Below are 26,147 nucleotides of genomic sequence, written 5' to 3'. Positions count from 1 at the left end.
GGGAGTTGTTTATCCCATTTAACAACTGTTTATCCTGTTTATCCTGTGAGGCCATTGTGAGGCTCACTGTGGGTTGTTTATCCTGCGAGGCCCCAGGAGGAACAACAACAGTGGCTGCAGCCAGCTCTTCAGCCCTGGAGTCCGCTCCTGCAGTACTAAGGCAGCTCCCAGTCCACCTCCCAGTCTGCAGGGGCCTGGATGCTCCGGGGGCGGGGGCACCGATCTGCACAGCTTGGGGCCACCCAGTGGCAGGAGCATCTTTGCTGTCCTGTGCCCTCCTGGCCTCTCCTGTCCCGGGGAGCACCGGATCCTGGGCTGCGTCCCCCGGCGCCCTGGGCTCCCAGGCCTGTGCTGCTGGAATCCCGCTCCCAGGCTGCGCAGCCCCCTCCGCTCAGAGCCGCCTCCCAGCTGCTCCGTCCAGCTGGTGCGCACTGCGCTGCACGCTGCAGCCCTTTAGGGAGCTTGGCCGCGGTGTGTGGCGCTCTCTCCCCTGGGGCGCTGGTCCTCTGTTAGTGCCTCTGGAAGTCTGAAGGCATCCCCGCCCCTCCTGGGCTCCTGCTCCAACTCCCTGCAAGCACCTTTCCTGGGGGATGATTGGTGAAGCTCCTGCTTCTCTGGCCGGGGCTTTCCTGTCCTGGGGGCACTTGCAGTGGGGCCTTAGCTTGCTCCTCGTGGGGCCCCTCCCACTTGGATGCCTTTTATTTATTTTTTGTCTTCCTACCTTGATAGAAGCGTGAACTCTTCTCACTGTAGCATTCCAGCTGTTCTCTCTTTAAATCTCAAGCTGAATTCGTAGGTTTTCAGGATGATTTGAAAGTTATCTAGGTAGTTTGGTGGAGACAGGTGACTTGGGGACCCTACTATTCTGCCATCTTGCCCCTCTATCTAAATTATTATTATACAGTTTGGAAACATAGGCCGCAGTCTTATTTGTTCAGCAACAGTATACAACAAAAATCAAAGATAAACTATGAGTGCTATCACTTGGAGATATGCATCCACTACCGTATTTTTTTTTTATTATTTATTTATGATAGTCACAGAGAGAGAGAGAGAGAGAGAGAGAGAGAGAGAGAGAGAGAGAGAGGCAGAGACACAGGCAGAGGGAGAAGCAGGCTCCATGCACCGGGAGCCCGACGTGGGACTCGATCCCAGGCCTCCAGGATCGCGCCCTGGGCCAAAGGCAGGCGCCAAATCGCTGCGCCACCCAGGGATCCCCCATCCACTACCATATTAAATCATTTCTTCTATTCATGGTAAATATTATTTGGCTGTGTCACTCATAACTTCCAGGAAAAAAATTCATACTGCTTCACCTACACACCAGGTCCTTAAAGACCTTTTTGCTTGCTAGCTTGATTTCTAACAGCTTCATATGCATTCTCTATTCTAGCTATATAAATAAGGAAAGCAAACAAAAGGCCCACGTGGTTCCCTGAATGTGGCATCCTGTCCCATATGTGTTCATGATTTACTTCCACTGCCTGGAATAATCCCCACTCATCCCCAACTAACTAAATACACGTATGTGTAGATTCAGCTTAATCCTTAAGCTTAAATTCCTTCTTAGTAGACTTTGTAAAGATTATTTTTTAATGACCGTCTAATAGGTTCATCTATTGTTTTACTGATTTTATGCTGTTCCCAACTTTTGTTCCTTCTGCTAGAATGTGCATAGCTTTTTTCTTCTATTAAATATTTGCTAAAGATAAAAATCTCAATAGTTGGTAAATCCAAATTCCACACTAAGGGTTTTTCATGTAAGATAATTTTCAAAATAAAAATCTGAATTAAAAATTACCATCACAATTTTAAAACTTTTAGATCAAATCATTAAAATTATACACACACACACACAAGAATAGTCAAATAATATTGATAAATGAAGGTGTTTGTATTTGGAAAGCAAAACACTAAATCACAACTAATGTATAGGATTAAAACTAGTTTTGATAAAATATAAATTTAACTTAAAAAATTACAAGTTAAGAACATATACATATACATGGGGTATATACATCTATAAAATACACATATAGCCACATGTATAGATTATATGCAACTGAGATAATAAAATAAGCATGTTTAATTATTTGCTCACCAGGATCTCCTCCATCATCATAATTTACGTTCCTGGGTCCTACAGTGGGATAAGCAGGAAAGAGTAGGGATGTCTGCCAGCCTGTCCTGTCTGGCCACATCAAAGTTCTCTGTATCCTAACAAAACGCAGATGATACTCTACCTAGAAGTAGTGATAGGAAACAAATCATGCTTAAATCCATATAAAACTGAACTACACATTTTAAAAAAAAGATAAATTAAGTCCAGATGGGAACACATGTAGTTTCAAAGATGAGACTCATCTGATGTACAATGATTCTGAACACCTGGAAATGATAGTGACTGAAGGCACAGCCTAAGTCCTCTGATTATAACAAGATCTAAAGTCCTCTCAGAATATAGATAGTTCACAAAAAGGAGATACATAATATGGCCCATAAATATATGAAAAGCTTTTCCATGTCCTACAATGAAATAAATGCAAATTAAAATTACAGATACATGTCTTACCCATTATACTGGAGAAATCTAGAGTTTAACAACATGCTCTGTCAGTGAACCTGTGGATAGGCACTTTAATACACTGGTTGTAGAATGCAAAATGGCACAACTATAATGGAGAACCCAGCAATGTTTAATAAAACTACATATGCATTTTTGGTTTGATTCAGCAATCCTACTTCCAAGAACAGACTTGGAAAATCCACCTTCAACCATATAAAGGAGACATGCACAAGTTTGTTGTAACATTATTTGTCGTAGGAATATATGGGAATCAACCGAATTGCTCAGACACGGGAGATGGCACAAATTGCAGAATCTGTACACAACAGAGACATACATATATGTTCAAGCTACAGTCAGAAAACAGAAATCACACTGATCATACTAGGTAACTAAAAAGGAAAGGAATTCTAAGGTATCAGGTAGCCACAGCAGGAAGCAGCCACCAGCCCTAGAACTAAGGAAGTAAAAGCAAGAGTTTGGAATTATTAAAAATTATAAGCTTAGAGGAGAGATCCTGTGGGGCTGAAAACCAAACCTCCAAGAAAGTGGCACTGGTCAGCTAGTGTTCTGTCTTACTGCTTAAGAAAGGGTCTTTGGGACTGGGATATATACACTTCTGAGGAGGAGCTCCAGTTGTCCAGTCTTTCAGAGGGGGTGATGAGGCTGCTTTTAAAAAGTGTCAGGTAATCTGCAAACTGCATTTGGCTGCTTCCAGTGGAAAAAAGTACTACTGCCAAAATAAAGAAGCGATGCTGGAAGGTCTTTTATAGCAATTAAAGCAGACCAAAAGCCAATAGGGAAGCTCAAGTTTCTTCTCCCTTCAATCCCTGTCTCTAAAGTTTGCCTCTAGGGCCCTTTATTAGTATTATATGGAGATGACTAAAAAGCAGAAATGTACCTACAGCATCAAAGAGTAGAGTGAAGTAGATCTACGGCTCAAAAAGAAACTTAAACTCACAAATAAATGATCAATTAATCTTTGACAAAGCAAGAAAGAATATCCAATGGAAAAAAAGACAGTCTCTTCGACAAATGGGAAACAAATGGGGTTGGGAAAACTGGATAGCCACATGCAGAAGAATGAAACCAGACCACTTTCTTACACCATACACAAAAATAAGTTCAAAATGTATGAAAGACCTTAATGTGAGACAGGATACCACCAAAATCCTTGAGGAGAACACAGGCAACAACCTCTTCACCTTGGCTATAGCAACTTCTTGCTAGACACATCACTGGAGGCAAGGGAAACAAAAGCAAAAGTGAACTATTTGGGTTTCATCAAGATAAAAGCTTCTGCAGAGCAAAGGAAATACTTACATACAACACCCAGTGGTCATCATCATAACAAGGGCTTTCCTTAATACCTGTCATCCATCTAGCACATTGCCCACCCATCTCCCTCCATCAACACTGTTTGTCCTTAAGAAATCTTATATGGCTTGTTTCCCTTTCTCCTTTGCTCCCCTCCTTCCCATATGTTCACCTGTTTTCTTAAATTCCACATATGAGTAAGATCATATGGTATTTGTCTTTCTCTGATGGATTTATTTCACCTAGCATAACATCCTGGCTTCATCCATGTCATTGCAAATGGGAAGATTCATTCTTTTTGAAAGCTGAGCAATATTCCATCATGTGCATGCGTGTGTGTATAGATATAGATACCCATCTATATCTATATCTGTATCTATATCTATCTATATATCACATCACTTTATCATTTCATCAGTTGATGGACACTTGGGCTCTCTCCATAGTATAAACATCAAGATGCATGTATCCCTTTGAATATTTATTTTTGTATCCTTTGGGTAAATACCTAGTAGCTCAATTACTAAATTATAGGGTAGTTTTATTTTTAGCATTTTGAGGAATCTCCTCTAATTTCCTGGTTGACCCTTTCATCTTTTTTTAAAAATTTTTATTTATGATAGTCACACAGAGAGAGAGAGAGAGAGAGAGAGAGGCAGAGACATAGGCAGAGGGAGAAGCAGGCTCCACGCACTGGGAGCCCGACGTGGGACTCCATCCCGGATCTCCAGGATCACGCCCTGGGCCAAAGGTAGGCGCTAAACTGCTGCGCCACCCAGGGATCCCCCCTTTCATCTTTTAGCAGGATGCTCTTTAACCTCCACTTGTTTGGATTTCTTCCAAATTTCTTCTTGTGATTGAGTTCTATTTTCAAAGCATTATGGTCTGAAAATATTCAGGGGATAATCCCAATCTTTTGGTATCGGTTAAGACCTGATTTGTGACCCAGTATGTGGTCTATTCTGGAGAAAGTTCCATGTGCACCTGAGAAGAATGTGTGTATTCAGTTGTGTTTGGATGGAAAGTTCTAAAAATATCTATGAAATCCCATCTGGTCCAGTGTATCATTTAAAGCTCTTGTTTCTTTGGAGATGTTATGCTTATAAGATCTGTCATTTGCAGAAAGTGCCGTGTTGAAGTTTCCCAGTATTAGTGTATTATTATCTAAGTATGTCTTTAGTTTGGTTATTAATTGATTGGTATACTTGGCAGCTCCCACATTCGAGGCATAAATATTCATTATTGTTAGGTCCTCTTGTTGGATAGATCCTATAAGCATGATATAGTGTCCCTCTTCATCTCTTACTACAGTCTTTGGGATAAACTTTAATTTATCTGATATGAGGATGGCTACCTCTGCTTTCTTTTGAGGACCATCTGAATGGTAAATGGTTCTCCAACCTTTCATTTTCAGGCTGTAGGTGCCCTTAGGTCTAAAATGCTCTTGTAGACAGCAAATAGATGGGCCTTGCTTTTTTATCCAGTCTGAAACCCTGCATCTTTTGATGAGATCATTAAGCCCATTCACATTCAGAGTTACTATTGAAAGATACGAATTTAGTGTCATCATAATACCTATTCAGTCCCTGTTTTTGTGGATTATTTCTTTGGGCATCCTCTTTCTTTTATAGAGTCCCCCTTAATATTTCTTGCAGAGCTGGTTTGGTGGTCACATTCTTTCAGTTTCTGCCTATCTTGGAAGCTCTTTATCTCTTCTTCTTTTTTTTTTTTTAATCTCTCCTTCTATTCTGAATGACAGCCTTGCTGGATAGAGTATTCTTGGCTGTATGTTCTTCTCATTTAGGACCCTGAATATATCCTGCCAGCCCTTTCTAGGCTGCCAGGTCACTGTGGAGAGGTCTCCTGTTAACCTAATACTTCTCCCCATATAAGTTAGGGATTTTTTTGTCTTCTGCTGCTTTAAGGATCTTCTCTTTATCTTTGGAATTTGCAAGTTTCACTATGAAATGTCGGGGTGTTGAATGGGTTTTATTGATTTTTTGGGGGGTAATCTATCTCCTGGATCTGAATGCCTGTTTCCCTCCCCAAGTTAGGGAAGTTCTCAGCTATCATTTGTTCAAATACACTTTCTGGTCCTCTGTCCCTTTCAGCGCCCTCTGGAACCCCAATTAAACATAGATTTTTTCTTCTGAGGCTGTCATTTATTTCCCTTAACCTATCCTCACGATCTTTTAATTGTTTTTCTTTTTTCCTCAGCTTCCTTCCTTGCCATCAACTTGTCTTCTATGTCACTCACTCTTTCTTCTACCTCATTAACCCTCGTTGTTAGGACCTCCAGTTTGGATTGTATCTCATTTAATTGATTTTTAATTTTGGCCTGATTAGATCTAAATTCTGCAGTCATGAAGTCTCTTGAATCCTTTATGTTTTCTAGAGCCACCAGTAGCTTTATAATTGTGCTTCTCATTTGGCTTTCTGACAATTGTAATCCAAATTCTGTAACTCGATGGCAGAGAGTACTGTTTCTGATTCTTTTTTTTTGTTGTGAGTTCTTCCTTCTAGTCATTTTTCTCAGTGAAGAGTGACTAAAAACAAGTTGTACTAGAAAAAGGAATGGAAAAAAGAGGAATAAAGGGGGGGAAACAAAGAACAAAAAACAAAAACAAAACAGAAACAAAACAAAACAAAAACAAGGAGGGGTATCCTCTGATTCTATATACTGTAAGTCCCTCGACTTCCCCTGGAGCTTTCCAGCGCTGCTCGGTCAAGAACTGCTCTTCCCGTCCTTCCAGCTGGTCTTCTGGGGGAGGGGCCTGCTGTGCTGATTCTCAGGTGTGTGCATCTGGGGGAGCTGCCTTGCTCCCTACCAGGTGCACGCTCAGTGGGAGCTGTTTATCTTGTGAGGCCCCTGTTCCTTGTCGGCCCCGCTCTGCCCCAGGCACAAGGTGACACAGCAAGGAACAAGACTGGCAGAGGCCAGCTCTCCAGCCCTGGATTCAGCTCTGGCAGTAACTACTGCAGTCTCCCAGTCCACAGGGGCCTGGATGCTCTGGGGGCATGGGGCGTTGATCTGCACAGCTTGGGGGCGCCTGGTGGCAGGAGCATCCGCGCTGTCCTGTGTCCTCCTGGCCTCCGCCTGTCCCAACGGGAGCTGCCGGATCCTGGGCTGTGTTCCCCGGCACCCTGGGCTCCGGGGCATGCACTGCTGAAATCACGCTCCTGTGGCTGCACAGTCTCCTCTGCGAGGAGCCGCAGCCTGAGCTGTTTCTGGGGCCCCACCAGGCGCATGCTCCAGCCCTTTAGGGAGCTTGGCCTGGGGCATGGTGTGCTCTCCCCTGGGGCACACTACTTCTGTTAGTGACCCCGGGGACCTGGGGTCTCCACCACCCCTCCTGGGATCCTGCCCGAGTTCCCTGTGAGCACCTTTCCATCTGGAAAGATTGGTAAAGTCCCTGCTTCTCGGGGACTGGGCTTTTCCTGAGCTTTCCTGTCCTGGAGACACTTGCCACCCAGCCTTAGCCTGGCTCCTCGAGGATATCAAGTATCCCCCACTGGATACTTATTTATTTATTTTTCTGTCTTCCTACCTTGATACAAGTGTGAACTCTTCTCACTATAGCATTCCAGCTGTTCTCTCTTTAAATCTCGGGCCGAATTTGTAGGTTTACAGGATGATTTGAAAGTTATCTAGGTAAGTTGGTGGGGACAGGTGACTTTGGGATCCTACCATCTTCCCCTGCCATCTTCCACCATCTTGCCCTGCCCTCTCTATTCATGTCTTCTGTCCATTTCTTAACTGGGTTATTTGTTTTTTGGGTGTTGAGTTTGGTAATTCCTATGTAGATTTTGGATACTAATCCTTTATCAGATGTGTTGTTTGCAAATATCTTCTCCCATTCTGTAGGCTTCCTTTTAATTTTTTACAATCATTTCCTTTCCTATATAAAATATGTGGATATTCTTTCCCAGTTTTTTTTCTTTTAATAATAAGTTTATTTTTTATTGGTGTTCAGTTTGCAAACATACAGAATAACACCCAGTGCTCATCCCGTCAAGTGCCCCCCTCAGTTCCCGCCACCCAGTCACCCCCACCCCCCCTGCCCTCCTCCCCTTCCACCACCCCTAGTTCATTTCCCAGAGTTAGGAGTCTTCCATATTCTGTCTCCCTTTCTGATATTTCCTACCCATTTCTTCTCCCTTCCCCTCTATTCCCTTTCACTATTATTTATATTCCCCAAATGAATGAGACCATATAATGTTTGTCCTTCTCCAATTGACTTATTTCACTCAGCATAATACCCTCCAGTTCCATCCACATCGAAGCATATAGTGGGTATTTGTCATTTCTAATGACTGAGTAATATTCCACTGTATACATAAACCACATCTTCTTTTTTTTAATAAATTAATTTTTATTGGGTGTTCAATTTACCAACATACAGAATAACACCCAGTGCTCATCCTGTCAAGTGTTCCCCTCAGTGCCCGTCATCCATTCACCCCCACCCCCTGCCCTCCTCCCCTCCCACCACCCCCAGTTCGTTTCCCAGAGTTAGGAGTCTATGTTCTGTCTCCCTTTCTGATATTTCCCACACATTTCTTCTCCCTTCCCATATATTCCCTTTCACTATTATTTATATTCCCCAAATGAATGAGAACATACACTGTCCTTCTCCAATTGACTTACTTCACTCAGCATAACACCCTCCAGTTCCATCCACGTTGAAGCAAATGGTGTGTATTTGTCGTTTCTAATGGCTGAGTAATATTCCATTGTATACATAAACCACATCTTCTTTATCCATTCATCTTTCGATGGACACCGAGGCTCCTTCCACAGTTTGGCTATTGTGGACATTGCTGCTAGAAACATCGGGGTGCAGGTGTCCCGGCGTTTCACTGCATCTGTATCTTTGGGGTAAATCCCCAGCAGTGCAATTGCTGGGTCGTAGGGCAGATCTATTTTTAACTCTTTGAGGAACCTCCACACAGGTTTCCAGAGTGGCTGCACCAGTTCACATTCCCACCAACAGTGTAAGAGGGTTCCCTTTTCTCCGCATCCTCTCCAACATTTGTGGTTTCCTGCCTTGTTAATTTTCCCCATTCTCACTGGTGTGAGGTTTCTTTCCCACTTTGTTGAAGATTAGTTAACCATATAGTTGTAGGCCCATTTCTGGGTTCACTATTCTGCTTCATTGGTCTATGTGTCTGTTTTTATGCCAGTACAATATTGTTTTGATGATTATAGCTTTGTAATATAGCTTGAGAATCCAGAATCATGATGCCTCCAGTTTTTTCTTTTTTTATATCACTTTAGCTATTGGGGTCTTTTTCTAGTTCCATGCAAATTTTTAGGACAGTTTGTGCTAGCTCTGTGAAAAATGCTAGTGGTATTTTGATAGGGATTGCACTGAATGTGTAGATTGCTTTGGGTAGCATAGACATTTTAACAATAAGTGCCCTTCCAATCCATGAGCATAGAATGCTTTTCCATTTCTTCCTCTTCAATTTCTTTCATAAGTGTTCTATAGCTTTCAGAATACAGATCTTTTACTTCTTTGGTTAGATTTATTCCTAGGTATCTTATTGTTTTTGGTGTAATTGCAAACAGGATCAATTCCTTTATTTTCCGCTGCTTTGTTTTTGGTGTATAGAAATGCAACAGATTTCTGCACATTGATTTTGTATCCTGCACTATGCTGAATTCATGTATGAATTCTAGCAATTTTTTGGTGGAGTCTTTCAGGTTTTCTATATGGAACATCATGTCTGCAAATAGTAATACTGAGTTTGACTTCTTTGCTGATTTGGATGCCTTTTATTTCTTTTTGTTGTTTGATTGCTGAGGCTAAGACTTCCAGTACTATATTAAATAGTAATGGTGAGAGTGGACATCCTTGTCTTGTTCTTGACCATAGGGAAAATGCTCTCAGTTTTCTCCCACTGAGAATATTAGCTGTAGTTCTTTTGTGTATGGCCTTTATGATGTTGAGGTATGTTACATCTATCCCTAAAGGATGCTATATTTCTCAAATGCTTTTTTTTTTGCATCTATTGAGAGGATCATTTGGTTCTTATCATTTCTTCTATTAATATGGTGTATCGTGTTGATTGATTTGCAAATGTTGAACCAGCCCTGCACACCAGGAACAAATCCCACTTGATTATGGTGAGTAATTCTTTTAATGTACTGTTGAATTCAATTTGCTAGAATTTTATTGAGAATTTTTGCATCCATGTTCATCAGGGATGTTGGCCTCTAATTCTCCTTCTTAGTGTATTTATCTAGTTTTGGAATCTAGGTAATTCTGGCTTCTTAGAATGAGTTTGGAAGTTTTCCTTCCATTTCTATTTTTTGGAACACTTTGAAGAAAATAGGTACTCACTCTACCTTAAATGTCTGTAGAATTCTCCTGGAAATCCATCCAGCCCTGGACTTTGACTTGTTAGGAGATTTTTGGTTACTTATTTAATTTCTTTGCTGGTTATGGGTCTATTCAATTTCTTCCTGTTTCAGTTTTTGTAGTTTGTAGGTTTCTAGAAATTTGTCCATTTCTTCCAGGTTGTCTAGTTTGTTGGCATATATTTTTTCACAGTATTGTCTCGTAATTTTTTATTTCTATGTTTATCTCTTTTATTTGTGATTTTATCGATTTGAGTCCTTTCTCTTTTCTTCTGGCTAGCAGTTTATCAATTTTATTAATTCTTTTGAAGAACCAGCTAATTAGTTTCACTACTTCGTTCTACTGTTTTTTGTTGTTGTTGTTGTTGTTGTTGTTGTTGTTTATGTAGCACTTACTTATGCTCTTATCTTTATTATTTCCCTTCTGCTGGCATTAGGCTTTATTACTGTTCCTTTTCTAGCTCCTTTAAATGTAAGGTTAGGGGATCCCTGGGTGGCGCAGCGGTTTGGCGCCTGCCTTTGGCCCAGGGCGCGATCCTGGAGACCCGGGATCGAATCCCACATCAGGCTCCCGGTGCATGGAGCCTGCTTCTCCCTCTGCCTATGTCTCTGCCTCTCTCTCTTTCTCTCTCTGTGAGTATCATAAATAAATAAAAATTTTAAAAATAAATAAATAAATAAATGTAAGGTTAGGTTATGTATTGAGATTTTTCTTGATTCTTGAGGTAGGCCTGAAATATACATCTCCCTTAGGACTGCCTTTGCTGCATCTGAATGATCTTGAACTATTGTGTTTTCATTTGCTTCCATGTATTTTTTGAATTCTTCTTTAATTTTCTGGTTAACCCATTCATTCTTCAGTAATCTCCATGTATTTGTGATCTTTCCAAATTTTTTCTGTTGTTGACTTCCAGTTTTATAGTGCTGTGGTTGAAATTAATCCTGGTATGATCTCCATCTTTTTGTACCAGTTGAGGGCTGAACTGTGACTTAGTATGTAATCTATTCTGGAGAATGTTTCATGTGCACTTGAAAAGAAGTGTACTCTACTGCTTTAGGATAAAATACTCTGAATAAATGTTAAGTCCATCTGGTCCAGTGTGTAATTCAAAGCCATTGTTTCCTTGTTGAGTTTCTGCTTTGTTTTTTTGTTTGTTTTAAGATTTTATTTATTTATTCATGAGACAGAGCCAGAGAGAGACAGAGAGAGACATAGAGACATAGGCAGAGGGAGAAGCAGACTCCTTGCAGGGAGCCCTACACGGGACTTGATCCCGGGTCTCCAGGATCAGTTCCTGGGCTGCAGGCAGGCGCCAAACCACTGAGCCACCCGGGCCGCCCTGATTTTCTGCTTTGATGATCTGTCCACTGCTATGAGTGGGGAGTTAAAATCCCTACAATCATTATATTATTATCAACAAATTTTTTAATGTTTATTATATATTTGGATGTCTCCAAGTTGAGGGCACAAATATTTAAAATTGTTATATCTTCTTAATAAACAGATTTCTTAATGCCCTTCTTCATGTCTTGAGTCTTTGGTTTAAAATCTAGCTTTCCTGATAAAAGTATGGCTATTCTTGGTTCTTTTAGGTCTAAAATAAGTCTCTTGTTATGGTTGATATTTTTGACTCTGCTACTGTTCATACAGCCATTCTGCACTGGACAAAATGACCAGAGGAAGAATTCACCATAAAAGAAAGAACCAGAAGTAATAATCTCTGCCACAGATCTAATGGATATAGATTTAAGTAGCATGTCAGAGGTACAATTCAGGGGTACAATTATAAAGTTACTGGTGGCTCTTGAAAAAAGCATAAAAGATTCTCTTACTGCAGAACTGAGATATAATCAAGCCAAAACTAAAAATGCCTTAACTAAGATGCAGTCTAAACTGGATGTTCTGACAGCTAGGGTAGAAGGCAGAAGAGAGAGTGAATGACATAGAAGACAAGTTGACATAAAGGAAGGAAGCTGAGGAAAAGACAGAAAAACAACTAAGAGCCCATGAGGAGAAACTCTGGGAATTAAGTGATAGTTTGAGAAAGAATAATAATCGTCTTATTGGGATTCTGAGGGTATGCAGAGACAGAGAGGATCAGAAAGTATTTTGAACAAATAATAGCTGAGAACTTCCCTAATCTGGAGAAGGAAACAGGCATTCATAACCAGGAGATAGAGAAGATCCCTTCAAAATCAACAAAAACTGATCAAAATCCCTAAATATAATAGTGAAGCTTGCAAATTTCAGAGATAAAGAGAACATCTTAAAAGCAGCTTGAGACAAGAGAGTCCTAATCTATATGGGGAGAAATATCAGATTAACAGCAGACCTATTCACAGAGACCTGGCAGACCAGAAAGGCTGGTATGATATATTTAGGATACTAAATGAGAAAAACATGCAGCCAAGAATACTTTATCCAGCAAAGCTGTCATTCAGAATAGGAGAGATAAAGAGCTTCCAAGATAGGCAGAAACTGAAAGAATATGTGACTACCAAACCAGCTCTGCAAGAAAGATCAAGGGGGACCTGTAAAAGAAAGAGGAAGTCCAAAGAAATAATCCACAAACAGAGATTAAATAGGAATTACAATGACACTAAATTCATATCTTTCAATAGTTACTCTGAATGTGAATGGGCTAAATGATCCAGTCAAAAGACACAGGGTATCAGACTGAATAAATAGGCAAGACCGATCTATATGCTGTCTAGAAGAAACTCATTTCAGACCTTAGGACACCTTCAGACTGAAAATGAGGGGGCAGAGAAACATTTACCATGCAAATGGTCTTCAAAAGAAAACTGGGGTAGCAATCGTGATATCTGATAAATTAGATTTTAAACCAGACTCTAAAAAGAGATGAAGAGGGACACTGTATCATACTAAAGGGTCTATCCAACAAGAAGACCTATCAATCATGAATATATATGTCCCTAATGTGGGAGCAGCCAATTATATCAACCAGTTAATAACCAAAGTAAAGAGAAACATGGAGGGCAGCCCTGGTGGCTCAGCGGTTTAGTGCCACCTTCAGCCCAGGGCGTGATCCTGGAGACCCGGGATCGAGTCCCATCTCAGGCTCCCTACATGAGGCCTGGTTCTCCCTCTGCCTGTGTTTTGGCCTCTCATGAATAAATAAATAAAATCTTTTTTTTTTTTTTTAAAAGAGACACATGGATAATAAGACATTTTTAGTAGGAGACTTCAACATGGCACCACAGCAAAGGACAGATATTCTAAGCAGAAGATCACCAAAGTAAGGAGGGCACTGAATGACACACAGAATCAAATGGATTTCACAAATATATACAGATCATTCCATCCTAATGCAGCAGAATACACATTCTTCTCAAGTGCACATGGAACTTTCTCCAGAATAGATAACAAACTAGGTCACAAATCAGGTCTCACCTGATACCAAAATATTGGGATAATTCCTTGCGTATTTTCAGACCACAGTGTTTTGAAACTTGAACTCAAGGAGGGCAGGGCAATTCAAAAAGAAAAAAAAAAAAAAGGAGGGCAGGGCAAGATAGCGGAAGAGTGGGAGTCCTCAACAAACCTGGTCCCACCAACTTATCTAGATAACTTTCAAAACATCCGGAACATCTATGAATTTGACCTGAGATTTAAAGACAGAACAGCTGGAACGCTACCGAGAGAAAAGTTTTCGCTTCTAACAAGGTAGGAAGGCAGAAAAAAAAAAGAAAGAAAGAATCAAGTAGGGGAGGGGCATTGTGAGTAGCAGGGCTAAAGCAGAGCTGGGAAAGCCTCTGGGAAGGAAAGTCGAGCCCTTGAGAAGTGGGAACTTTAAAAATCTACACTGGATTTTTCCCAGATGGAAAAGTGCTTAGCAGAGAAATCAGGCAAAATCCCAGGATGGGCAGTGAAGCCTTAAGATTTCCTGGTCACTATTAGAAGAGGGGCGCCTGGAGGGAAGCTCACTGCAAACTGCGGTATGATATCAGTAAAAGGCTGGAGTGTGACAGCCTTCCAGGGCATTTGGGAGAAAGCCAGTTGGTTGGGCGGGACAGATCTGGACAGAGGTGGCTGTTTTCCTATCCCTTCGGAGAGGTGGCCCCTGGGAGCACAGTTCCAGCAGCATAGGGCCCTGGATCCCAGGGCGCCCAAGCAGACAAATCTGGTGATCCTGCATTCCCCTTGGGGTAAAAGGAACTGGGAAGGGCACAGCACAGAGAGGACTCTCCTGCTGCTAGGTGCCCCCAAGCTGTACAGATCAGCTCACCTGCACCAGCCTGGTAGCATCTAGGCCAGTGTGGGCTGGGAGAATGCATTAGTTACTCGCCATGGAGCTGACTCCAGAGCTGGAAACCTGGCTGCCACCATTGTTTTTTTCCCTCCTTGTTTCACCATGTGCCTTGGAGAGGCCAGCTGCCAGGGAACAGGGGCCTCACAGGATAAACAGCTCCCATAAAGCCCAGCACCTAGCAAGGGGTGGGGCATCTCTGCCTAGGCACAGACACATGAGAATCAGCACAGCAGACCCCTCCTCCAGAAGACCAGATGGATGAACAGGGGAAGAGCAAGTTCTTGACCAAGCAGCACTGGAAAACTCCAGGACCAAGGGAAAATCGAGGGAATATGGTATATACAACTAGGGTGCTCCCCTCTTTTAAAATATTTTTTTCTCCTTTTTCCATTACAACTGTTTTTTATACCAGACTAAAAATTTCCAATACTTTTTTCTTTTCCCACCTTAACTACAATATTTTACCAGCTCTTTATTTTTAAGTTTTTTCATTTTTGACTTTCATATTTCTACAGTTAAATGTCTTAGATACATTTTTCACTTCTGGATTCCCTTCAACATATTAAATTTAATTTTGGGAAATATAGGAGATATGGGTTTTTTGTTTTGTGTTTTTTGTTTTCTCTGCCTCATTTTGTTCTACAATGGCAGAAGTTAATACCACAAATTTCTTCTTGTGATTGAGTTCTTCTAAAACATGACCAGCACATACCCAGAACCAAGTGGAATACTGTGATGCTTCATTCTGTGGATCTTCATTCTCTCTTCATTCCCATTCTGCCCCTCTCCTTTATCTCATTTATGTTTTGGTGGTCAATGTTGGAGCTTTCTATAAGTATTGCTGGTTTATATAAATTTGGGATTGAGCATCTTCTAATATACAGAACAAAATATACTCAGAACCAAGAGGATCACCCTCTACGACCCCTCAGGTAGACTACATTCTCTCTCCACTACCATCTCTTACCATCACCATCTCCCAGATCCCCTCCCCTTTTTTTCTTTTTTCTCTTTTTCTGCTTTACTTTCTCTTTTATTCTTTTTATTTTTCCACTTCTTTGGGGTTTTTGGCCTTTTATTTTTTACTACTTTGTTTTAAAATTTGTTTACCATTTTAGTGGTCCTTTTGTTTTATTTTTTTCTGATCTTCTTTTTAATTTTCTGGTTTCTGACCTTGTCAGAATCATCTAGGGTGAAATTTACTTAGATCACGGTAGATATTTTTGACTCAGCCTGCTCATACAACCACACTGCACTGAACAAAATGACTAGAAGAAACAATTCACCACAAAAGAAAGAAACAGTACTCTCTGCCACAGAGTTACAGAATATGGATTTCAATTCGATGTCAGAGTCGATTCAGAAGCACAATTATAAAGCTACTGATAGCTCTGGAAAAAAGCATAAAGGACTCTAGAGACTTTGTTACTGCAGAATTTAGATCTGATCAGGCCAAATTAAAAATAAATTAAATGACATGCAATCCAAATTGGATGTCCTAACTGCTAGGGTTAATGAGGTGGAAGAAAGAGTGAGTGACATACAAGACAAGATGATGGTAAGGAAGGGAGCTGAGGAGAAAAAGGGAAAAACAATTAAGAGACCATGAAGAAAAGGCTAAGGGAAATAAATGATAGCCTGAGAAGGAACAATCTGTATAACTGGGGTTCCAGAAGACACTGAGAGGGAGAGAGGGCCACAAAGGATATTTGAACAAATCATAGCTGAGAATTCCCCTAAACTGGGGAGGGAAACAGGAATTCACAATCAGGAGATAGAGAAGTCCCCCCCCCAAAAAAAAACATTCAACACCTTGACATTTAATAGTGAAACAGGGACTAAATAGGAATTACAATGACACTAAATTCATATCTTTCAATAGTTACTCTGAATGGGAAAGGGCTAAATGATCCCATCTAAAGACAGAGGGTATCAGACTGGATAAAAAAGCAAGACCCATCTATTTGCTGTCTACAAGAGACTCATTTTAGACCTAAGAAATGAAGAGGGACACTATATCATATTTAAAGAATCTATCCAACAAGAGAACCTAACAATCATGAATATTTATGCCCCGAATGTAGAAGCTGCCAAGTATATCAACCAATTAATGACCAAAGTAAAGACATACTTAGATAATAATATACTAATACTGGGGGAATCAACACAGCGTTTTCTGCAAATGACAGATTTTCTAAGCACAACATCACCAAAGAAACAGGAGCTTTAAATGATACACTGGACCAGCTGGATTTCACAGATATTTACAGAACTTTCCATTGAAACGCAACTGAATACACATTCTTCTCAAGTGCACATGGAACTTTCCTCAGAATAGACCCCATCTGGGTCACAAATCAGGCCTTAACTGATACCAAAAGATTGGGATTATCCCCTGCATATTTTCAGACCATAATGCTTTGAAACTTGAACTCAATCACAAGAAGAAATTTGGAAGAATCAAACAAGTGGAGGTTAAAGAGCATCCTGCTAAAAGATGAAAGGGTCAACCAGGAAATTAGAGAAGAATTTAAAAGACTCATGGAAACTAATGAAGATAAAACCACTCAAAATCTTTGGTATACAGCAAAAGCAGTCCTGAGAGGGAAATACATCACAATGCAAGCACCGCCCCCAAATTGGAAAAAAACTCAAAATGCAGAAGCTTACCTTGCACCTAAAGGAACTGGAGAAAGAACAGAAAATAAAACCTACACCCAGGGGATCCCTGGTGGCTCAGCGGTTTAGCGCCTGCCTTTGGCCCAGTGCGTGATCCTGGAGTCTGGGGATCGAGTCCCACATCGGGCTCCCGGCATGGAGCCTGCTTCTCCCTCCTCCTGTGTCTCTGCCTTTCTCTCTCTCTCCCTCTCTCTCTCTATGTCTATCATAATAAAATAAATATAAAAAACTCTTCAAAAAAACCTACACCCAGCAGAAGAGAGTTAGTAAAGATTCGAGCAGAACACAATGAAATAGAGACCAGAAGAACTGTAGAACAGATCAACAAAACCAGGAGTTGGTTCTTTGAAAGAATTAATAAGATAGATAAACCATTAGCCAGCCTTCTTAAAAACAAAAGAGAAAAAAATAAAATCATGAATGAAAAAGGAGATCACCACCAATACCAAGGAAATACAAATGATTTTAAAAACATATTATAAGTAGCTATACGTCAATAACTTAGGCAATCTAGAAGAAATGGATGCATTTCTGGAAAACCACAAACTACCAAAACTGGAACAGGAAGAAACAGAAAACCTGAACAGGCCGATAACCAGGGAGGAAATTGAAGCAGTCATCCAAAACCTCCCAAGACAAAAGTCCAGGGCCAGATGGCTTCCCAGGGGGAATTCTTTGAAACATTTAAAGAAGAAACAATACCTATTTCTACTAAAGCTGTTCCAAAAGATAGAAAGAGATGGGAACTTCCCAACTCATTCTATGAGGCCAGCATCACCTTAATTCCAAAACCAGATAAAGACCCTACCAAAAAGGCGAATTATAGACCAATATCCCTGATGAACACAGATGCAAAAATTCTCAACAAGATACTAGCCAATAGGATCCAACAGTACATTAAGAAGATTATTCACCACCACTAAGTGGGATTTATCCCCGGGATGCAAGGGTGGTTCAACACTTGTAAAGCAATCAATGTGATAGATCATATCAACAAGAAAAAAAACGAGAACAATATGATCCTCTCAATAGATGCAGAGAAAGCATTTGATGGAATATAACATCCATTCCTGATCAAAACGCTGAAGAGTGTAGGGATAGAAGGAACATTCCTCAGCATCTTAAGAACCATCTACAAAAAGCCCACAGCAAATATCATTCTCAATGGGGAAACACTGGGAGCCTTTCCCCTAAGATCAGGAACATGACAGGGATGTCCACTCTCACCACTGCCATTCAACATAGTAGTAGAAGTCCTAGCCTCCCTCAGCAATCAGGCAACAAAAAGACATTAAAGGCATTCAAATTGGCAAAGAAGAAGTCAAACTCTCCCTCTTTGCAGATGACATGATACTCTACATAGAAAACCCAAAAGACTCCACCCCAAGATTGCTAGAACTCATACAGCAATTCGGCAATGTGGTAGGATACAAAATCAATGCCCAGAAATCAGTGGCATTTCTATACAATAACAATGGGACAGAAGAAAGAGAAATTAAAGACTCAATCCCATTTACAATTGCACCCAAAAGCAGAAGATACCTAGGAATAAACCTAACCAAAGAGGTAAAGGATCTATACCCTAAAAACTACAGAACACTTCTGAAAGAAACTGAGGAAGACACAAAGAGAAAAATATTCCATGCTCGTGGATTGGAAGAATTAATATTGTGAAAATGTCAATGCTACCCAGGGCAATTTACACATTTAATGCAATCCTTATCAAAATACCATGGACTTTCTTCAGAGAGTTGGAACAAATAATCTTAAGATTTGTATGGAAATGAAAAGACACTGAATAGCCAGGGGAATATTGAAAAAGAAAGCCATAGCTGGGGGCACCACTATGCCAGATTTCAGGTTGTACTACAAAGCTGTGATCATCAAGACAGTGTGGTACTGGCACAAAAAGACACATAGATCAATGAACAGACTAGAGAACCCAGAAATGGGCCCTCAACTCTATGCTCAACTAATATTCGACAAAGCACAAAAGACTATCCACTGGAAAAAGAACAGTCTCTTCAATAACGGTGCTGGGAAAATTGGACAGCCACATGCAGAAGAATGAAACTAGGCCAATCGCTTATACCATACACAAAGATAAACTCAAAATGGTTGAAAGATCTAAATGTGAGAAAAGAATCCATCAAAGTCCGAGAGGAGAACACAGGCAACACCCTTTTTGAACTTAGCCACAGCAACTTCTTGCAAGATACATCTATGAAGATAAGGGAAACTTTCAGAAGCAAAAATGAACTATTGGGACTTCATTAAGATAAACAGTTTCTGCACAGCAAAGGAAACAGTCAACAAAACTAAAAGACAACCTACAGAATGGGAGAAGATATTTGCAAACGACATGTCAGATAAAGGGCTAGTATCCAAGATCTATAAAGAACTTATTGAACTCAACAGCAAAGAAACAAACAATCCAATCATGAAATAGGCAGAAGACATGAACAGACATTTCACCAAAGACGACCTACACATGGCCAACAAGCAAATGAAAAAAATGCTCCACACTGCTTGCCATCAGGGAAACACAAATCAAAACCACAGTGAGATACCACTTTACTCCTATGAGAATGGCTAAAATTAACAAGACAGGAAACAACAAATGTTGGTGAGGATGTGGATAAGGGGAACCCTCTTGCACTGTTGGTGGGAATGAAAGCTGGTACAGCCACTCTGGAAAACAGTGTGGAGTTTCCTTAAAGAGTTAAAAATAGAGTTACCCTATGATCCAGCAATTGCACTACTGGGTATTTACCCCAAAGATACAGCTATAGTAAAATGCCAGGACACCTGCACCCCAATGTTCACAGCAGCAATGTTCAAAATAGTCAAACTGTGGAATGAGCCATTATGTCCTTTGACAGATGAATGGACAAAGAAGATGTAAGATATATATACACACACACACACACACACACACACACACACAATGGAATATTACTCAGCCATCAGAAAGGACGAATAGCCCCCATTTACTTTGACATTGATGGTACTGGAGATTATTATGCTGAGTGAAATAAGTCAATCAGAGAAAGATAATTATCAAATAGTCTCAATCATATATGGAATATAAGAAACAGTGAAAGGGACCATAAGGAAAAAAGGAAACGGAATGGGGAAAAATTAGAGAGGAAGACAAATCATGAGAAACTCCTAACTCTGGGAAACAAAGAGTTATAAAAGGAGAAGTGGGTGTGGGGGTGTGGTAAATGGGTGATGGACATTAAGGAAGGCGAATGATGAATTGAGCACTGGGTATTATACTGTATGTTGGCAAATTGAATTTAAATAAAATATTTAAAAAATTGGGGATCCCTGGGTGGCTTAGCGGTTTGGCGCCTGCCTTTGGCCCTGGGCGCGATCCTGGAGTCCCGGGATTGAGTCCCGCGTTGGGCTCCCAGCATGGAGCCTGCTTCTCCCTCTGCCTGTGTCTCTGCCCCCCTCTCTCTTTCTCTCTGTCTATCATGAATGAATAAATTTTAAAAAAATCTTTAAAAAATTAAAAAAATGAGTCTCTGGTATGCAGCATAGAGGCAGATCTTGTGTGTGTGTGTGTTTTTTAAAGATTTTATTTATTTATTTATTTGTGAGAGACAGAGACATAGGCAGAGGGAGAAGCAGGCTCCTCATCCTCTGTTCTGTTCATTCTATCCTGATGGTTGTCAAGGTCCATTACCCTTCTTTCCCTCTTCTTTCAGCTTCATTATTTTCCATAATTTTATCTTCTATATCATTGATTCACTCCTCTGCTTTATCCATCCTCGTTTTTTTTAAAAAATATTTTATTTATTTGAAAGGGCGAGCGCGAGAGAAAGAGCAAGCAAGGGGAGGTGCAGAGGGAGAAGGAGAAGTGGGCTTTCCTCTGAGCAGGAAGCCCAATGTGGAGCTTAATCTTGGGACTCCAGGATCATGACCTGAGCTGAAGGCAGATGCTTGACCAACTGAGCCACCCAGTGCCTTCTCTTCTCATTTTTATGGCCTCCACTTGGGATTGCATCTTGGTTATAGCATTTGTAACTTTGGCCTGACTAGATTTTAGCTCTTATATCTCTGCGGTAAGGGATTCCATAGTGTCTTTTATGCTTTTTAAAAAAAAGCCGAGCTACTATCCTTATACTCGTTTAAATTCTAGTTCAGACTTCTTACTTATATCTATATTGATTAAATTCCTTGCCATGAGTCCTACTCCTGTTCTTTCTTTTGGAGTGAATTTCTTTGTCTCATCATTTTGTCCAGAAAAGAAAAGAAGAAAAAGTAACAACAACAACAACAACAACAAAATAGATCCTGGGTGTATTTTTAGTCTGCTTGTTAAAAGAATCTAGGTCCCAACACAGGAAAGTAAAATTAAATACAATTCAGGTAAAAAAAAAAATATATATATATATATATATATAGAAAAACTTGAAAAAATAAGAAAATAAGTGAAATAACTATAATTAAAAAAATTAAAGTACAAAAGAGGTTAGATACTATTTTCCCCTAGAGCTGAAGCTTTGCATCCCGCTATGATCAGTAAACTTTGTGTGAGCTAGTTGTTTGTGCTTGTCTTCTGGGGTAAGGGCCTGTTGCACGGATGCTCACTCAGGTGGACCTACCCTAGAAGAAATGTGCCTCCAGGGCACAAGGAGGCAGGGCTTGGTATACGCAGTTCTGGATTCCACTAGATGGCGCTGTTTTGCTCCCTGAAGATTTTTCAGCGCTGATGAGTAGGATAAATACGGCAAAGCCCCACTTCCTAGCCTCAGACCTGAAAGTTTGCACTTTCCAATTTTCAGTGAGCCCTCACAGAAGAGCAATCAATCACTCTTATCTTCCTGGTTTCCATCAGATCCCTGCCTTCACCCTTCCTGTGTCAGAGCTTTTTTTTTTTTTATCTCAGGTGCATGACTGAGTTTCAAAACCAAATTTTAGGGACTTCTGTGGCGTGGACTTTCACTGTTCCTTTTGGGGGAGAACTTGCCACACTTTTGCTGCCTGCTGGCCTATCCCAGGAAAGTGGTCGCAGGATCATGACTGTCCAGTGGTTCACAGTTTATGGCAACACAGAACAGAAAGCTGGCACCTAGACTCGCTGTTCTCAGCTGGCTTTCATGCTCCTAATGCCTGGAAACAATGCAGCACTTAGTTGCCACTCTTTCTTATGACTCAGGGGATCCTCAGACCAAGGTGTCACACCTGGCCTTCCACCCTACTTTGCCACCCGAGCACCTTTAAGCTAGGCACGTCCCCCCTAGTAGCAGACTTCTAAAAGCTCCAATTTTGCATTTCACTGGTTGTAATACTTTCTTTGTACCACCGTATCCACAGCTCTCTCTCCCTGAATTCAAGTCTCCATACCTCCTATGTACCAAAAGGTGGTGGCTTTTCTACTTGTAGTCTTTCGGGGGGATGGGGTGACTGGGTGACAGGCACTGAGGGGGGCACCTGACGGGATGAGCATTGGTGTTATGCTGTATGTTGGCAAATCAAACTCCAATAAAAAAATATACAAAAAAGAAAGATTTGCAGTTTTTGTTCTCTCAAATCTCTAAGTGCTTTCCTGGGTGTTCAGAGTTATTTGATAACTATCTAACTGTATTAGAGGGACAAGACAAGCTTAGAGTGCCCTAATTCTCCTACATCTTAACTCTTCCTACTCATGAACTTGGGCTGTCTTCACGTTTACTTAAGTCTTCTGTAATTTCTTTCAACAGTGCTTTGTAGTTTTCAAAGCACACTTCTTGCACCTTTTTGACTATTCTTCAGTATCATATCCTCTGTTCTGTCCATTCTACTATCCAGCCATTCAACTAGCTTTTATGTTATTGTATTTTTAAGTTTATAATTCTTGTTTATAACTTCTATGTCTTTGCTAAGATTTTCTATTTTTTCCTTTCAAGACAACTTTTAGTTGTTTTTGAAACTTTTTTTTTTATGGTGGCTCCTTTGAAATCTTTGTTATATCAAATTCCAACCTTAATTCATCTCAGTGTTTGTGTCAGTTGATTGTCCTTACTCATTCATATTGTGGTTTTTTTCAAAACAAGCAAGCAAAGGGAAAAAAATGAGAAAGAGAGATAGAGAGATAGAAATTAAGAAACAGACTTCTAATTATAGAGAACAAACTGATGGTTACCAGAGGGGAGGTGAGTAGGGGGATGGGTGAAATAGGTGAAGGAGATTAAAGAAAGCACTTGTCCTGATGAGCACTGAATAATGTCTGGAATTAATGAATCACTATATTGTACACCTGAAAGTAATATAGCACTGTATGTTAACTAACTAGAATTAAAATAAAACCTTTTAAAAAAAACATAGAAAAATAACTAAAACCTTGGCTGCTTTAAAATAGAAAAATCTAATCATCAAAAGAAAATCTGATCACAAAAAAACTGAAAGAAAAGCCACAAACTCGAAAAATATACAACACATATGAAAGACAAGAGATTCCTATGTAGCATATACAAAGAAATTGGTCAATTAATATGAAAAATAAATTTTTTCCATAGAAAGTTGGGGGGAAAAAAAGAAAATTGGGGGGAAAGACCAAATGTATACCTCACTAAAGAATGATTCATCACTTTAAACATGGACAGACATATGCTAATCTCATTAGAAACCAAGGAATTGGAAATTGAAGCCAAAGTTACATACCACTTCACACCTGTGGAATTAGCTAATTCACACCCATGGAATTAGTGAATATAAACATCTGAAAATATTAAATTTGATAACGAGAACTCTCAGACACTGTTGCTGGGAGTCTGAATTGGTGTCATCAGTTCAGAAAACAATTTGCCATTATGTAATAAATTTTAAGATGTGACCATGCCCCAGATATTTTATGTCCAAACATACATCCAGAGTACCTAACCTTCATAGTAGCACTGTTTTGCTGGCAAAATAGAAAAAAAATCTGTAAAAAATGTAAAGTGCCCAGTAGCAGAAATGGTAAATAAATTGTGATCTCTTTGAATAATGTAATACGATTCTGTAAATAAATCAGAACTCCCCCCAAAATTGTGATTTTTCTTGGATCTTTGTGTGACAGATAATTTTCCATTTTACCCTATTCATTTTGTCAATTATGCTAGGAGATAGGATCCTACTGAAATCTTTTATTACATCAGGCAGTGAGCCTATTTCAGTTTATCATAAGGTAATAGCTGGAATCTAGTACAAATATTTGAGGAAACAAGCAGAATCAATTAGTAATGAGAATAAAACTTGAAATGGCACTTAACACACTTTGAGCCAATGCATACTGTTGAGCCTAAATCCATTATCAGCATATGGATAATTCTGATTTAGTAAATGGAAGCTGGTACAGAAGCATAGAGTCATGGAAGGATGGGACATACGGAAAGAATATATAGTATCCTATCAGTGGTTTTATTAATTTTGCCTTTTACTTAACCTGCATCTGCATTATAAACATAGAGTTTGGCTCCATGTAGATTTTTTTTTTTAATTTTTATTTTATTTATTTATGATAGTCACAGAGAGAGAGAGAGAGAGAGACAGAGACACAGGCAGAGGGAGAAGCAGGCTCCATGCACCGGGAGCCCGATGTGGGATTCGATCCTGGGTCTCCAGGATCGCGCCCTGGGCCAAAGGCAGGCGCCAAACCGCTGCGCCACCCAGGGATCCCTCCATGTAGATATTATAGGTGATTATTTATTTCTATCACCACCAGGATAGAATGTCTAACAAGATCTGCTAATCAGACACCAGTTCAAAGACACCAGACACCAGTTTCTCCTTCCCATGGGCTATGCTATAATCAGATGCTTTTTCAGCACCTATGGATGTCCTAGTTCTGAATCAATGTGGCTGAAGCTTAGAGTTTTTTCTAGTGATTTATGAAAGGACTTATATCTGTGTTTCATTTGAAGAAAGAGGACTTTTTTTCCATGCTTGATTCCTTGTTAGTGAAAATGCATCTGCTCCGTAGCTTGTTTCACCACTCTTTGTAGATCTAGAAGCAATGCCTAAGTAGTCAAAGATTCCCATGAGTCTAAGGCCTTCTGTGTACAGTTCTTTCCTTATCATAGTGTAACAGTTAATTAGTAGCACAGAAATTAGTTAGTCAGATCTGGATTCACATTCTTGCTCTATCATATACTAGTAGTTTGATCTTGGGAACATTGGTTGCTTCATCCATAAAATAGGGTTAGTAATAGCAAAGTCATTAAAATTCTAGAAATTGTTAGCACAACTACTAGAAAACTGTGTATTTAGAAAACTCTAAATAAAATGTTCTCACCTGAAGTGGCAGAGGGTCACTGCTGCTTTTGAAGTTACAGTCAAAAATGATGGCAGCCAGTACTTTATGAGATCCATAGTCATATTCAATGTACCTCTCAAACTCTATTTCTGAAGCAAACCCTCGAACTGTAAAAAGGATAAATTGTTCATTACAATAGAAAAAATTTATATTCCACTGAAGGGGAGATACATGGATAAAAGCTTATCCCAGTATTATAAATTTAAAAACAGTGTTTTCCAAGTATCACAACTACTTAATGGTTATTGAGGGTTCAAAACAATGTTAAGTATAAAACTTCACTTTAGGGGATCCCTGGGTGGCGCAGCGGTTTAGCGCCTGCCTTTGGCCCAGGGCGCAATCCTGGAGACCCAGGATCGAATCCCACGTCGGGCTCCCGGTGCATGGAGCCTGCTTCTCCCTCTGCCTATGTCTCTGCCTCTCTCAGTCTCTCTCTCTCTCTCTCTCTCTGTGTGACCATCATAAATAAATAAAAATTAAAAAAAAAAACTTCACTCTAGTTTTAAATAATAATTATAAAATATATATGAAGACAAGTCATTAGTCATAAGGGAAATGCAAATCAAAATCACAATGAGATACCAATTCATAGTTATAATAAAAAAGATGATAACAAGTGCTGGTGAGAATATGGAAAAACTGGAACCTTCATGCATTGCT

At 40.1% G+C, this 26,147-nt stretch overlaps 1 protein-coding gene across 9 annotated transcripts in view; it reads right to left on the bottom strand.

Moving 5' to 3' along the window:
- Positions 1 to 26,147, bottom strand: part of LOC144319118 (phospholipid-transporting ATPase ABCA3-like) — a 194,698-nt gene that overhangs the window by 153,588 nt on the left and 14,963 nt on the right. For 8 of the 9 annotated variants that reach the window (XR_013385020.1, XR_013385019.1, XM_077906913.1 and 5 more), the window contains 2 exons: positions 25,467 to 25,594; positions 2,102 to 2,243 (listed from right to left, as the gene is read on the bottom strand). Coding sequence is in view for 7 of the 9 variants with exons in the window: in XM_077906913.1 (XP_077763039.1) it covers positions 2,102 to 2,243; positions 25,467 to 25,594 (270 nt within the window). In the remaining 2 variants the exon portion in view is untranslated. Of the gene's footprint in view, positions 1 to 2,101; positions 2,244 to 25,466; positions 25,595 to 26,147 lie in introns of those variants that run through there. The other variant, XM_077906918.1, reaches the window with a different exon arrangement.

The sequence above is a fragment of the Canis aureus genome, chromosome 8 (genome assembly GCF_053574225.1).
Source record: "Canis aureus isolate CA01 chromosome 8, VMU_Caureus_v.1.0, whole genome shotgun sequence".
Lineage (NCBI taxonomy): Eukaryota > Metazoa > Chordata > Mammalia > Carnivora > Canidae > Canis > Canis aureus.
This window is presented reverse-complemented; position numbering and strand designations above follow the sequence as displayed.